Source organism: Dioscorea cayenensis, chromosome 24 (assembly GCF_009730915.1).
Source record: "Dioscorea cayenensis subsp. rotundata cultivar TDr96_F1 chromosome 24, TDr96_F1_v2_PseudoChromosome.rev07_lg8_w22 25.fasta, whole genome shotgun sequence".
Lineage (NCBI taxonomy): Eukaryota > Viridiplantae > Streptophyta > Magnoliopsida > Dioscoreales > Dioscoreaceae > Dioscorea > Dioscorea cayenensis.
This window is the reverse complement of record NC_052494.1, coordinates 814843-828366: the sequence shown is the minus strand read 5'-3', so window position 1 is coordinate 828366 and position 13524 is coordinate 814843. Positions and strand designations below refer to the sequence as shown.

The following is a 13524-nucleotide window of genomic DNA, read 5'->3' as shown; positions in this document are numbered from 1 at the left end:
AAGAAATTAGTGTAATATACATAGTATATATGAGTATTTATACATAGTATATATGCGTATATAATGTGCTAAAATATGATTTTTTAAATTGAAAATTGAAATTCAGATCGGTGGATGTGATTTATAAAGTTTTAGTTAATATTAAAACTCATATACTTTAAGAAATATTTCTACCTTCCTTACAATAGGAGTAGAATGTTGTCAGAATTCGATTTGATTTGATTTTTCACGAGCCGAGCTTGAGCTGCTCGTTTATGTTGACGAGCCGAGCTCAAGCCTAAAAACACTCAGCTCGTGAGGCTTGCGAGCTTTTATATATAAAATATTAAATTATTTATATATAAATTACAAAAGTACATAATTACATAAATTATATAAAATTACAAAAATACTTATGTATACAAGATAATCGAGCTTAAACGAGCCGAGCTCGAGCTACTTGAACTATTCAGCGAGCCGAGCTCGAGCACAAAAAAAATAGCTCGAACGAGCTCGAACCGAGCTCGAGCCTTCGAATACTATACTCGAGCCGAGCTCGAGCCTGGTGATACTCGGCTCGGCTCGTTTCGTTTACAACCTCAATATTGATTAAATTTAATAATCTTTTTTTAAAGGAAAGTTTGTAAATAATTTTCTAAAATATATGAACTTTGTTGGCCCTATGAAAACTTTGTAATGACTAATATACCCTTTATAGAAAGCATTTTTATTTACTAGCATTGCTGGCCTACATAAATATAGTGCTTGCATATCCCCTAAAAAATGGGAAATCGCCATTGTACCCCCTGTAAAATCAATATTTACATAGATACCCTGTAAGTCATTGTTATTTTCCTGCAAAAAAACCCACTTTAAACCTGCCTAATTAGAATCCAAATAAAGCAAAACACAAACATTTAATTTAACCTGCATTTGCTATATTAAATCATTTAATCAGCAGTAAACAGGGAACAGTGAAAAGTAATTCTTTTTCTCTCTTCTTTATCTAATAATTCTGTTCCTTTGTAAAGACAAGATATATATATATATATATATATAAGGGCTATTTATGTTATATGGTGAAAAAACAAAGAGTAAATGCTTTGTCTCTGAAGCATTGAAAAGGTTTTACATGAAGGAAATCTAGCATATTCACTTTCAAGTAATGCTGCACAAATACTGGTATATTCTCACCTTCTTCTTCTTCTGTTGCTTGTTAGTTGCATTGCTTCTTCGGTTTTAAGTGTCGAAATACTCCCCACAAGAAGTTTTTCACAGGAAATCCTGTGACTGAAGATTTTTACAGTTTCAGTATACGATAAATAAATGAAGGTTATTTGCAAAAATAAAAATAAAAAATAAAAAATACCAACCATCTCATTCAATGTACAGTCGGTGTATTGTCATTGATCAACATGGAGCAAAGTGCAATGACAAAGAGATAACTAATGCAAAACTATAAAAATTTCCAATGAAAAATAAAAATATTCCAAAATTTATGCATAGTTTTATGAAGCACTTGAAAGAGTGGATGAAGGGTATGTATGTATGTTTTGATTGTTTCAATTTGGCTATGGTACTCAGGATGTTCTTAGCTAAAAGCCGGCAAAAGAGTTCCGACTGCTAAACATTTGACAAATATATCTAAATGTTTTATTGAGACTTGAACCACAAGATCGGAAATTAGACATTAAAAAGGGATTTCAAACAGAAAAACTCACAGTTGGCATCCTTGGGCAGCTCTTTAGATGTAAATATCAGCAATTCAACAGCATCCTTACGAGTTTGCAATGCTAAATCGCCACTGCTCATTTGTTCAATGAGTTGAGAGTACTTCTCTTTGAGCCTACGTTGGGCACTGATTTGTTAGTTGCAAATACAATGGGAATGATCAGCGTGCATCCTTTATTGAGATGTGAAAAAAAGTATGGTACTCAAGACAATGTGTTCTTGTATACTGAGAAAAGATTTATAACATAACCGCAGATAAGAGTAACTAAGTGAGATAGCAAGCAAACCTTTGGAATTCACAAGGAAAGAGAAAGAACGCGATGTCACCAACCATAGGAGGATCCACTTGGAAAAGGTTTTGGCCAGACATCCAAGCGGTGCACAGGCTTCAATTTTACTTTAATCGGCATCTGTTTCAATTGCTCATATGCAAAAAGGCATACTTTACTTGGAAGACGAGCTTCGACTCCTTCACAAACATAAGGAACGACACCAAAAATTTCAAGTTCTCCCCTGCAGATGAGAAAAGTGCATTGATGTTATATCCTGTAAACTATAGCAACAAGCAGTATTTAACCAAATCATTGAGTCAGTATGCACTTTCATTCTGCAAGCAAATGGAACTACAAAATATAACCTTTTGGTTCGTTTTCACAATTGTGAAAGTCCTTTAGTGTTGACTCAATATCCAACTAGGTAAAATAAGGAATATATGGATACACTGGAAATTCATAGTGAGTAGACCACCAGCAACAAGATACATTTGTACAAGGTCACCATATTGTAAGATCATTGACTTCACCATGAGGTGCATAATTATGTGGTGTTGCTTTTAAATGTTTATTTGGTATTTATAAAGAGATCAAGTAAAGTAATAGATGGAATACCTTTCATGGATTATAGACCTTATAAACTTCCTATTATGACCAGAGAATCTAAATGAAGTCCATAATTGATGGGCATGAGGTGTGTTAACATAACAACACATGAGACGTGAAGAGATCTGAAAAATATGCTGAGTTTGCACTGTGAATAAATTTATCATAAGACAGGTTTTTAGGAAAATAAAAAAAGGGGGATGAAGCTCATATTAGAAAATCTAACGATAGGAATGAATTAGATATTGATGCCAAAAATTATAGTCAATAGATCACAGGTAGAATTGATTCTACAATGGGATCAGCTTTTATTAATGTTAAAGTGGCAGGACCGTTTACTTACATCCATGCAGTTTCTGTTGAAAAGAAGTTTGAAGGTGCACCATCTGATACAACCAGTAAGGGCAGCTTCTTTTCTGGAATAGATGAACAAATGGCATTACCTGTCAAAGCATATGTAAGACCCTCCATACAGCAGGCGGCTATTATATTAGCAAAGAAATTATCTCACTTGATTCAACTGTCAGCTTGTCATTACTAGGTCAATCTTACTAAGTCACTGAAGATATTTTTCTGTACCTGATTGAAAAGGTGATAAAAAGTTAATAGCTCTTCCATTAGGCAGTTCCCTGATTCCATCCCTGAGGTAATTCACTAACCTGAATGTTTTGACCTTGAATAAAAGATAAAAAGTGGTGAGGCATCAACCAATAATTAGGCAATTCTCCAAACACACCAAACAAGGAATACAAAATAAATGGAATCATACATGGAATGAGAATACACACCAGAACACTTCTTGATTGGTGAATGATATGGAGCATTGTTAATACCCAAGGTAGGCACATCAGCACAGTATGCAGATAGTATATGATCCGTATGATCCAAGGGCTTGCACATTTGGGGATATGTGCCCTCTTCGCAAGGCTCAGTCTTAATCAGAGCTGGAAGAGAATCTTTCCCTGAAGATATGAAACACCAAGGTAAAACAACACATCAGATTGCCAAGAAGTACAGAAAGGCATCAGAAATCAACCTGAAGTTCCATAATTACACACGCTCCCTGACTTTTCATTAGCATCAGTATCTTCCTCTTTTGGCTGATAGAGGGTCTTGCACAGGTTCAAATTCTTGGAACATATGATTTTATGCTGATTCATTCGAGCAACTGAAGCACCCAGGCTCGGACTTATATTGGACACTGTTGATTTTCCCCCAAATGTCTGTGCCGAAACATCTTTAACAGGCAAACACTTCTCCGCAGCCTTGTCAATTGTGCTTGGACTTGGAAAAGCAGAGCCAGTTAATTGTTTTTGTACATCCCTAGTAACTGAAGTTCTTCTATCAGCAGGGTGAGCCTTCACTGATGAGGGACCAATCCGCTCATGTTGCAGCAGCTGAGCCTTATGTTGCCGAAAGTTTTCCTTGTAACTTTGTTTATCATCAGGTTTCAACCTTTTCACGTTCGAAGATGTAATCTCAATTTTTTTACACTTCGAAACAACAGATGGGCATTGCTCACAAGTCCATGTTTCAGGGATCTCATAAAGTTTGTTTTGCATACAATAGCTATAAATTAAAAAAAAAAAATTAAACAAATAAAAAAAATAAACAAATAAAATAAATAAATAAAAAAAGATGAGGTTTGGAATATGATATTCAAGGGAAAGAAGAAAAGCTCATGAAACATAGAAGTAGAGAAATTAGTATTGCAATCAACACAAATGGAACAAAGAAGACATTCTTCCCTTTCTAAAATAAGTAATTGTCTCTGCAAACAAGTTATAGAGAAGAATTGAAGGGTTTATGGGTTAGACTTCAAAAATGTGTATGAAATGTGAAGGAATGTTATATGGAAAAGAAGCTGACCATGCTAAATGACTATAGTGCCTTAAACCGGACTTATGATTTAAACAAGAAAAAAGGAATAAAAAACAAATAAACAAATCTATTAAGTTTGCAGAATCGAGTTTCCCAGTGTTGATCAATTTTTTATAATTAGACGTCAACTCTTTTTTCATTTGAACAGTTGATGAAAGTCAATAAAGAGCCTTTAAATTTGGAAAATATTTGTAAAGCTAAGAAAGAAAACGAAGGAAATCTAAATGCCTTGCTTATGTAAATGATTTGTCTTAGGCAGAATGGTCACACAAATACAACTAAGAAGAATCCCTTGGCAGTTTTTTTTTTATGCATTTTTACATAAGCATCCAATACAAAGGAAGTCAAAGATGGTTCATTTGGCCAACTAATGAAAGACCTAATGATAGTATTGATCATATACATGCGATTAGATATTGTCACCAATTAATTATCTGGAGCAAAGATTCTAGGGTAACATATAGGTTAAACTTCTGCAAAAGGAGCAGCACTATTAAACTATTAAATTGCAGCTATTCAGCAAAGAGTTGATAAAAAACTTACATATGTTCTGAGACTCGCTTGCAGTGACAACAAGTTGCAATATAGTCTGCGTAGCCAACATCACCACATATGTTACAAACTAGATCCTGCAGAAGAGGTTTGATACATGAATCAAATGAATCAAAGATAAAAGATCATATAATACACAAATGCAAAGAGTGGAGCTTTAGATAAATATAATTTCACTAATAGAATGCTAGAATTCCCAACATAAGTTTTGGCTAAAAGAACATGTGGCACCCACGACCTCTTGGCCTATTGATACCAGGTCTCTTGCATAGTGTGTTCGTTTCAGGGATGGCCTGAGATCAAATGCAAAGCCCACACAAGGTGAGGGTGCAGGCGTGTTTGAGGTATTAACTCCACACTTGTGTACATCTTTGACTTACTGTTAAATGGGGGTGCTTGTGACATATTTGTCTGAAAATTAAAAAGAGACACATGCGGCGAATCTCATAAACAAGGGAAAGCAAATCCAAACTAAATAGGAATAGAAGATAGAAGAAAACATCATCAAATTATTCTTATTATTGAACCTCCACACTCTTTCTTCCTTTTCTCAAACCCTCTTAATTAATTCTTCCTTTTCATTTCATTCTGACAAGTTGGGAAACAATCCTTCTATTTCAAATAAGAATATGCAGATAGCATCCATGGAATCCAACATGTAGCACTAATAGCTTAATCACAACATTGCTTACAAATTCAAATTGCTGCAAAATAACATTCGCTTCACCTTGGCGAAATGCCAGGGTGGATCAAGAATCGCTGTCATTACAAAACTATATTAAACTTAAAACTTCTTGAAAGATGGATGAATAAGGAAATACTAATGAACTAATGGCTCGTTTGGATTGATTCGTGAAGAACAACAATTTTTAAAAGTTTTTGGTAAGTATTTTGTTCCCTTTTTGTGAGTAAGTTATTAAGCAGATTTCCATCTAGATGAGTTACTATAGAAGCAATTTATATGAGTTTTTTTTTGGTGGGCATTATCGTCTGAAATAAAGTAACACAACCGTTAACACAGACATCTAGAAGTGCCTATCCCATAAATATCAACCTGATAGATTCACTTTTGTTTTTATCGAGGAGCCGATCCAAACGCCAAAAATTAGGCCAATAAGTACTCAACACACAAACAAACTGCTCCCAATCTACAAGTAAGCCAATCCAAACAAGCCCTCCATATATGGTTGGTTTATGAGCTCAAAGTTCATTCCAAATCATTAGCATGATAAACTTTTTTTCAAAAAAATAAAAACAAAAACACATAAGCAAGCTCACTACTAATAATGATATAGTTAAAAAAAAACCACAAATAAAGTGGAAAAGAGTGGATCCTCATTCACATTATGAACCAACAATACGTTACATAGCCAAAAATATTCGCAATGCATATATAGCCTGAAATCACTAGCAAAAACAGAAAAGATTAAGCCATGGTTCTAATCATATTGAAATAATCAACGTCATATCCCTAAATAGAACACCATCTTTCATCAATCCCAATCCCCAAAACATATTCCCAATTAAAGTCGAGATTTCTTTATGCAAAAAAAAATAAGGTTCCCCATTTTCTCATCAAGTTAGCAAAAATTCAACCTTTTTATTCCACAAAATAAAACACCAGAATTCATCATGCCAAACACCAAAAGCCCCCACTCCTGATCACAAAAGCGAAATAAGCATGTTAAAATACAAACAAGAAAACCAAAAATGAACAAAGAAAGAAGCGAATCAAAGATCAACCCATTGTCCAAATCACAAAGAAATAATTAAACCTAAAATTCCAAAACAAAACTCAAGATTTCATCAATCAAAACCCATTGTGATTCACAAGACAGATAAAGAACAACGCTGATTCGAATCACATTAAACAACAACAATGAACAATCTAAAGAACAAAAGGAAATGGAATCGATAGAACTAGGGTTCTTACCTGCCGGCGTTTCCCAGTTCCGACCATCGCCGGAGAGTCCTCGGTGAGAACGCCGAAGCGAGGAAGGGAGAGCTAGTGTTCTCTTTTATACAGTGCGGTAATGTGAAGTTCAACGGCCGGTCGTGATTTGATCTTGATCCATTTTTATAATCACGAGGAAATATCTACGGCTCATAATCTCTTATATATACTAAGCATTTTCTCCGTATCAATATTATATATAAAATAATATAATTAAAAGTTCTTATGGACATTTATTACATAAATAGGTGTAATTAATATTTTTTAATTATTAACATTATTAATAATATAAACAAAAAATTTAAATATTATTAAAAAAAATTAAAATTGTTCTTTGAAACGTTTTCGGAGATTATATATTTACTTTAATAGTATGTATAGTTATTGAATAAAAAATTATATAAAAAATATGGGTAATTGCCAAAATCCTTTGGAAGTTTCTTTTATGTATACTTGGTCCTCCCAAATTTGGTTATTCCTAAAAAAATATTTTTTTTCTGATAACTTACTTTTCAGTACTACGACATAAAAGTTGAGGTTAACAGTAAATGGTCATCAGCTTTTTAACGAAAAATATATAATATTAAATGGGAAGGTCTGATATTAAATCGGAAAAAAAAATATTAAATGAAAAGATAATATATTAAGTGAAAACTTATGTGGTTACATGTAAACACTTAATATTAAATAAAAAATAAAATTATTAAGGGGAAGTAAATGTTGTAAAGATAGAATAAACTGACGAAGTGAGCTGGCAAACCAAAAAAGTTTACGAAAAAAAGAGGGGATATTTGAAAAATTCAAATGTCAGAGAGGTTATTTTGAGATGTTTTGAACTTTCAGGGGGCTAAAAGTAATTTTTCCCAAAATATATTCATTTTAATTTCAAATGACTGAATTATGCATTTTTAAATTTACTTAAAAAATAAAATAAAATAAAATATTTTTTTTATAGTTTGAGAATTAAAAAAATAATTTTTTTGGTAAAGTATCACAATGGATTTTTTTGAGCGTAGTTTATAAAATAATTGCAAATTTGTAAACTTTTATAATAATATAATAACAGTAAAATTATGAATTCATAAATAAGAAATTGAAACATATATATATATATATATATTATAAGTTAAATATTTTGGTTAGACAAAAATAAAAAACTAAAACACAAAATCAAAAAATAGTTATTAATGCTTATTAATTACCAACGAATTCAATTGAGATGAATATTTGATTAAAATGAAATAATAGAATTACTGAGAAAATAAAAACAAATAAATCAAATTAACAAAGACACATCAATCAATTTACACATACAATTTTTTTTACAACCAAGGAAAAAATTTTACACAGGCCATGATATGCTACAAACAATGTTCTGGTTTATCAAATAAGTAAATAACACAATAATTGATCAACAAATTCACAATGATTGATCAATATTACCATAAATTTGGAATCTTGGTAGGAATCTAAGATATGAATCTAAGCATGAACTTCAGCTGTTGAATGATGTCTTTCTTTGGCCTGATGAAGCCATAAGAACAGCAACTGCGACGGCGAACATGAACAACATGCTTGCAAGAAGTATGTATGTTTTTTTGGATGATTTTCGGTATTCTCCGAAAAGGACTACACCCCAGAAGGTACTAACAAGTGGCAATGCCTGATTCAGATGTTCGACAAAATGTTCGACTTTATTAGTGCTACCGAGCAAAATAATTTTATAAGCCGAACATTCTTAACAAAGACTTCTTAAAGTAAATTTCTGAGAATTCTTGAATGCGGGCAAATAGAATAACTTTGGGATAAAAATTAAACCAAAACATATCTTGAATAAAAGAATGATTTAATCAGATCAATGTTAAGTCATATGTTTGAGACAAATAAGTATTAAGATATAAACAGAGGCAATGGTTCAGATCAATCATTGATTTTGCTTCAGAATTGTGCTTGCTGAATCAGTGCCAAAGCAAAGTTACTTGTAAAAAACTGAAATCGAAAGAGCATCGAGAACAAATGTACAAAATAATCAGATCGACATAAGTCTTATAGTATTGTTTGCACTTCTAATCTTTTAAAAAAGTGTTGCACTAATAAACGTTTTTGAGGGAGGTTCTGAACGAAAATAATTTACTATGATTACTACGCTTCCAGACGATCATTTTGATGAAAGGAGTTCCCAGGAAGTTGATATTAAATAATAGCAGGGAAATCAAAGAGCAAAAGGTAATGAACAGCTTGAGGTCTTTTCAATCGGTCATGCTGATTGTAGTTCATGGCACACGGAATTAAAGTTTTCGCCGTTCTTTTCACTAATGCAATGGAATTCACTTCACAAGCGAAAAAAGGAAGGATAGAAGTTGTACCTGAACAGAATCAGCTGCAGCATATCCTGCAGCTTGACCGCTCATGAACTGAAATCCATTTCCAAAGCCACAAATAAGCCCAGCTAACAATGCCCAGTGTCGTCCTTTACAATCCTTCAAGTATGCCGTAAAAGATGATTTCGGCAGTCCAAGCATTGGATTATATAGGAAGTAGATATTTAGGATAGTTGCAAGAACAAAACAAGAGATGGAGAAATAGAAGAATGCAGTGTAGACCACCAAATGAGGCACTCCTTCTTTCAAGGTATGCCACTGATCATTAGTGGCCAAGTTGAATGCCGGCGAAAAGAGTGAAAAGCAAATACCAGCAAAGAATGCCATGCTGAGGCCTAAGAAAATATCAGATCCTAACACCTGCACAATAAAAAAAATATTCAGAAAGTCTACTAATAATGGTGAAACAAAACTTGAGCACAGGATTCACAAGCATATATGCAAACATTAGACCAGCAACGAGCTGGTATTCTGTGCACTATACACTCCTAAATGACTGAGTGATGATACGGAGTCATACTTCTTGCATACGCCAATGATATGCTATATAAAAATCATCTGTATTAAGTACTAACAGGCAAATGTGCACGTGCAAGGATGAAAGAAAGCAAGAATAGATGAAAAATGAATGTGAGATTCATGATCAAACACATGGACTTAATAGCTATTTCCTCCATTTTGTTAGTCAAAGATACAGTTAAGCTGCTTGCCTTGATAGATCTTCTGTGCTCAAGCTGAAGGAGGAATTTTGCACTTCCTGGTTCCACTTTTTCTGCCTTCAGGACATCGTCTGGAGTATAGGATATACCACTCTCCGCATCTATATCAGTAGAATCATAAGTTATTTAACACACCCGTTTGGCAGAGGTTAACTTCTTAATAAGAATAATTACCTTTGTTCGATTCCTGATCATTGTACCCAGGGGTATCACGTAGAAGATGGATTTGTTCCATGTCTGGTGATGACTGATCTGAAGCAAACAGGGCAAAGAAATAGTCAAATTATGGTGGTCTTAAAAGCAGAGACCACCTCCAAATGAAACTTGCCATTCGAGAGGAACCCGAAAGCCATAGGAAATAGATTAGGTTACAAGGTTTGCCTTTGTGTTGACTTGAAAAACCGCCAAGTTTTTGGGCATTATCAGCGGCATTGGATGAGTGAACAGCAGCTCCAAGGCAAACTGCAACAAGAAAGCAAGCAACTCCGGGGAAAAGAATCTCTGCTCTATTAATCCGATTATCTAAGAAATAGTTCATGGTTGTGCCTGCATATTAAGAAAAAGCAAACAATTTGAAATCATTCAGAGTACTGCAGTTAAACCTAATTATAGCCCATGAAACAGCATATGCAAGATTGCATTCATTATTCCCAAACAAAGAAAACTAATGTGTGCTAGTTTGCTGACAACAACAGAAACATAAAGACTCAATCTTATCAATAAATCGTCAAGTTAAGAGTATTTACCTATAACAACTGTCAAACTTGCTGTAATGACCAAAGTCACTGACAGACCAACAAAAGCCAAGGCATACTGTGTAACAAGGTTCCCGAGGCTAAGCATAATTCCACCTGCAACTGCAAACAGGACTGAGGGCCAGTTGTCCTGCATTACATGTTCATTATTTGTTAAGTGGGCAAAAACATCAGCGAAGACGACCAAAAAGAGACACACACACACATGTTTATCTGAAGTTCAAAGATAAAATTACATGAATAACAGGGAAATTCATTGTTATAAAGTAAATCATTAGATGCTATCAACACCATTAATATGGCTCATATGGATGATAGCAAAGATAAATATTTCACCCATTCAATAGAATATTAAGCATGTCTACCTTCAAATGCCATTCTTTGATATTCATAGGATCATGAATAAGAAAGGTGCTTATTTCAATTATAGAACACCACTAAAAAACAATGGCCAAGTTAGATGGATATGTAAATCTCAGCGTAACAAAATGACAGATAACACCACCTTCTTCCCACCAAACACTATATTACTTTGTAAAGAATTTCCAGTTACAGTAATGATAAGATTGAGTAAAAACTTGGGGAAAGACCAAATTTATACTCAACATAGAAACAGAAACCAATAAGAAATCAGAGAAGTGAAGAAAGACCTGAGAAAGCTGAGTGAAGAAGTTTGGCTTGGCATCTCCCAATTGACCAAATGTGAGAGCAATGAAAACCGCAGCAAAGAAATTAGTGAGAGAGTAATCAAGGTACGTATGTTGAGGTAGACGGCCACGTTGCTCTAATAGAGTCAGAAATGCCGGCCAAGTGCCCAAGAGAAGAAGAGAAACTTGCATCAGAGCAATAGCTCCTAGTTTATCCTCAATTACAAACATCTCTCCAGTGATTTCTCAAAGCAAAGCACAATCACAGATAACCCAAATGATCTGTTTCAGGATAACAACAAGTTCAATTATTATCAATTTTGTTCCAAAACTTAACACAGATCAAAATTTCACCAATTTATGAACCACAAAATCTAATATTTCTGTGAAATAAATGATCAAATATCTACAAACCAAACACATCTCAAGCAAGAAAACCAAATGGAACCTTATTGCCAAACTTCATTTACACTACGGATGATCATCATACTAAAAAAAACATTGAAACTGAAAAATTAAGTGGAAAAAAAATCAAATTTTTCAGTAGTTAACATCAATAAAATGCCAACAAAAAACAGGAAAACAATAGAGAGACAGAATAAGTACTAAAACCACATCAAATCCACTAAAAAAAAAAAAATAACAAATCAATCCATAATTCACAAGATAAAACATGAATCTACTCACAAATAAAAAAATATACAAAATAGAAGATAAACACAGACAATCAAAGAGCAAACTCCATCTGAACATGATCAGGATACATAGAAATCAACATCAAATACAAAGAAAAGAAGTTCATGGACCAGAGAAGAGATCCAAACCTTAGCTAGAGCTGATGATTTCCAATCTAAGCCTCAAAAAACATGAATCTTAGACACATATAGAGAGACAGAGAAACAAAAATTGGTTCTTTGTCAATGTCCCAGACCATCATTGAATAGCAAGAATTTTATAATTATAAGAACTTTTGTTTTTCACTCTTTTTAGTAACTCACTGACGTGGCATCACATGTCAGCCGGGCAAACAACTCATTATTTATAAAAATATGAATAAATAAATAAATAAATGGTATTTAAAAAATAGTATTATTGAATAATATTTTAGTAAATGATTTAAAAAACTCGTATTAACAGCCCCTATTTGATGCAATGGAATGTGAATGTTATGCAGTAGATTATATACATTATAAAATATTATATTAATACTGTAGTAGTACTATTTATTTATTGTTTACAACGTCTCCAGTGAGATGATGTTAAAAGGTTGCATGACAGAGGGATTTAGACATTTTGCTGAATTAATAAATTTTTATATAGTTATTAAGTCACCGTAATTAGTGTACTACTATATTTATCTACCTCTTGACTTCTTTGTAAAAAAAAAAACCTCATATACTATATGATTATATATATATATATATATATTTATTAGTGTTTAAATTATGTATGAAAATATTGAATAACAGATGATCATTATTTTACACTAATTAAGGGAAAAATTATTGAAAAGGATTGTTTTAGCTGGATTTTAGTAAATAAATAATTTTGAACACCTCGAGACGAACACGTGGCCGTTCACCATTGGTCCATTGGCGAGTTAATTGGAAAAAGAGGGTGACTTAAAAAGGTGCGGAACTTTGCGTTTTCTGTGGAGTATCTTTGATTGTAATGTCAGAATCATGTGTGCATGCCCACCCGAAGAAGCCAAATTAACCTACACCACTTGTTTGGTTATTTTTAATGTTTAAGAAGTAAAGTATTTATATAATGAAATATTAACGAGAGGTTATTGTTGTATACGGCTCATATACAATAGTGAAGAGGCGAATGTTACGGTATAATACGAATATATTTTAATAAAATTGTATCAGATATATATATATATATATATTATGTATTTTTTTTTTTTTATCTGATCATAAATCTATGTTTTTTTATCTGTCATTTTCTAACGTTAATAAGTATTTATTATTATTTTTTTTCAAAATTACTCTTAATACTTTTATTTAATTTTTTTAATAAAATTAAATATGAGAGATAAATG

The 13524-nt window shown here is 32.9% G+C and overlaps 2 protein-coding genes across 3 annotated transcripts; both read right to left on the bottom strand.

The window, feature by feature from the left end:
- Positions 1-1059: 1059 nt before the first annotated feature.
- Positions 1060-7027, bottom strand: LOC120252781. Its single transcript, XM_039260938.1, has 10 exons — positions 6955-7027; positions 6618-6679; positions 5013-5098; positions 3625-4157; positions 3377-3550; positions 3248-3261; positions 2932-3004; positions 1998-2223; positions 1701-1825; positions 1060-1269 (listed from the first exon to the last, which is right to left on the bottom strand). Exons 4-8 carry the CDS (start codon positions 4148-4150, stop codon positions 2126-2128), a joined length of 885 nt encoding a protein of 294 aa, XP_039116872.1. The 5' UTR covers positions 4151-4157; positions 5013-5098; positions 6618-6679; positions 6955-7027; the 3' UTR covers positions 1060-1269; positions 1701-1825; positions 1998-2125.
- Positions 7028-8256: 1229 nt separating this feature from the next.
- On the bottom strand, positions 8257-12400 carry LOC120252847 (ureide permease 1-like). Of its 2 annotated transcripts, none has more exons than XM_039261035.1 (8): positions 12302-12400; positions 11481-11759; positions 10822-10960; positions 10457-10621; positions 10250-10327; positions 10067-10176; positions 9342-9716; positions 8257-8638 (listed from the first exon to the last, which is right to left on the bottom strand). In XM_039261035.1, exons 2-8 carry the CDS (start codon positions 11706-11708, stop codon positions 8471-8473), a joined length of 1263 nt encoding a protein of 420 aa, XP_039116969.1. In that variant the 5' UTR covers positions 11709-11759; positions 12302-12400; the 3' UTR covers positions 8257-8470. The 2 variants fall into 2 exon arrangements, with proteins under 2 accessions (XP_039116969.1, XP_039116971.1); XM_039261037.1 differs by lacking the exon at positions 12302-12400 and adding an exon at positions 12203-12261.
- Positions 12401-13524: the final 1124 nt, after the last annotated feature.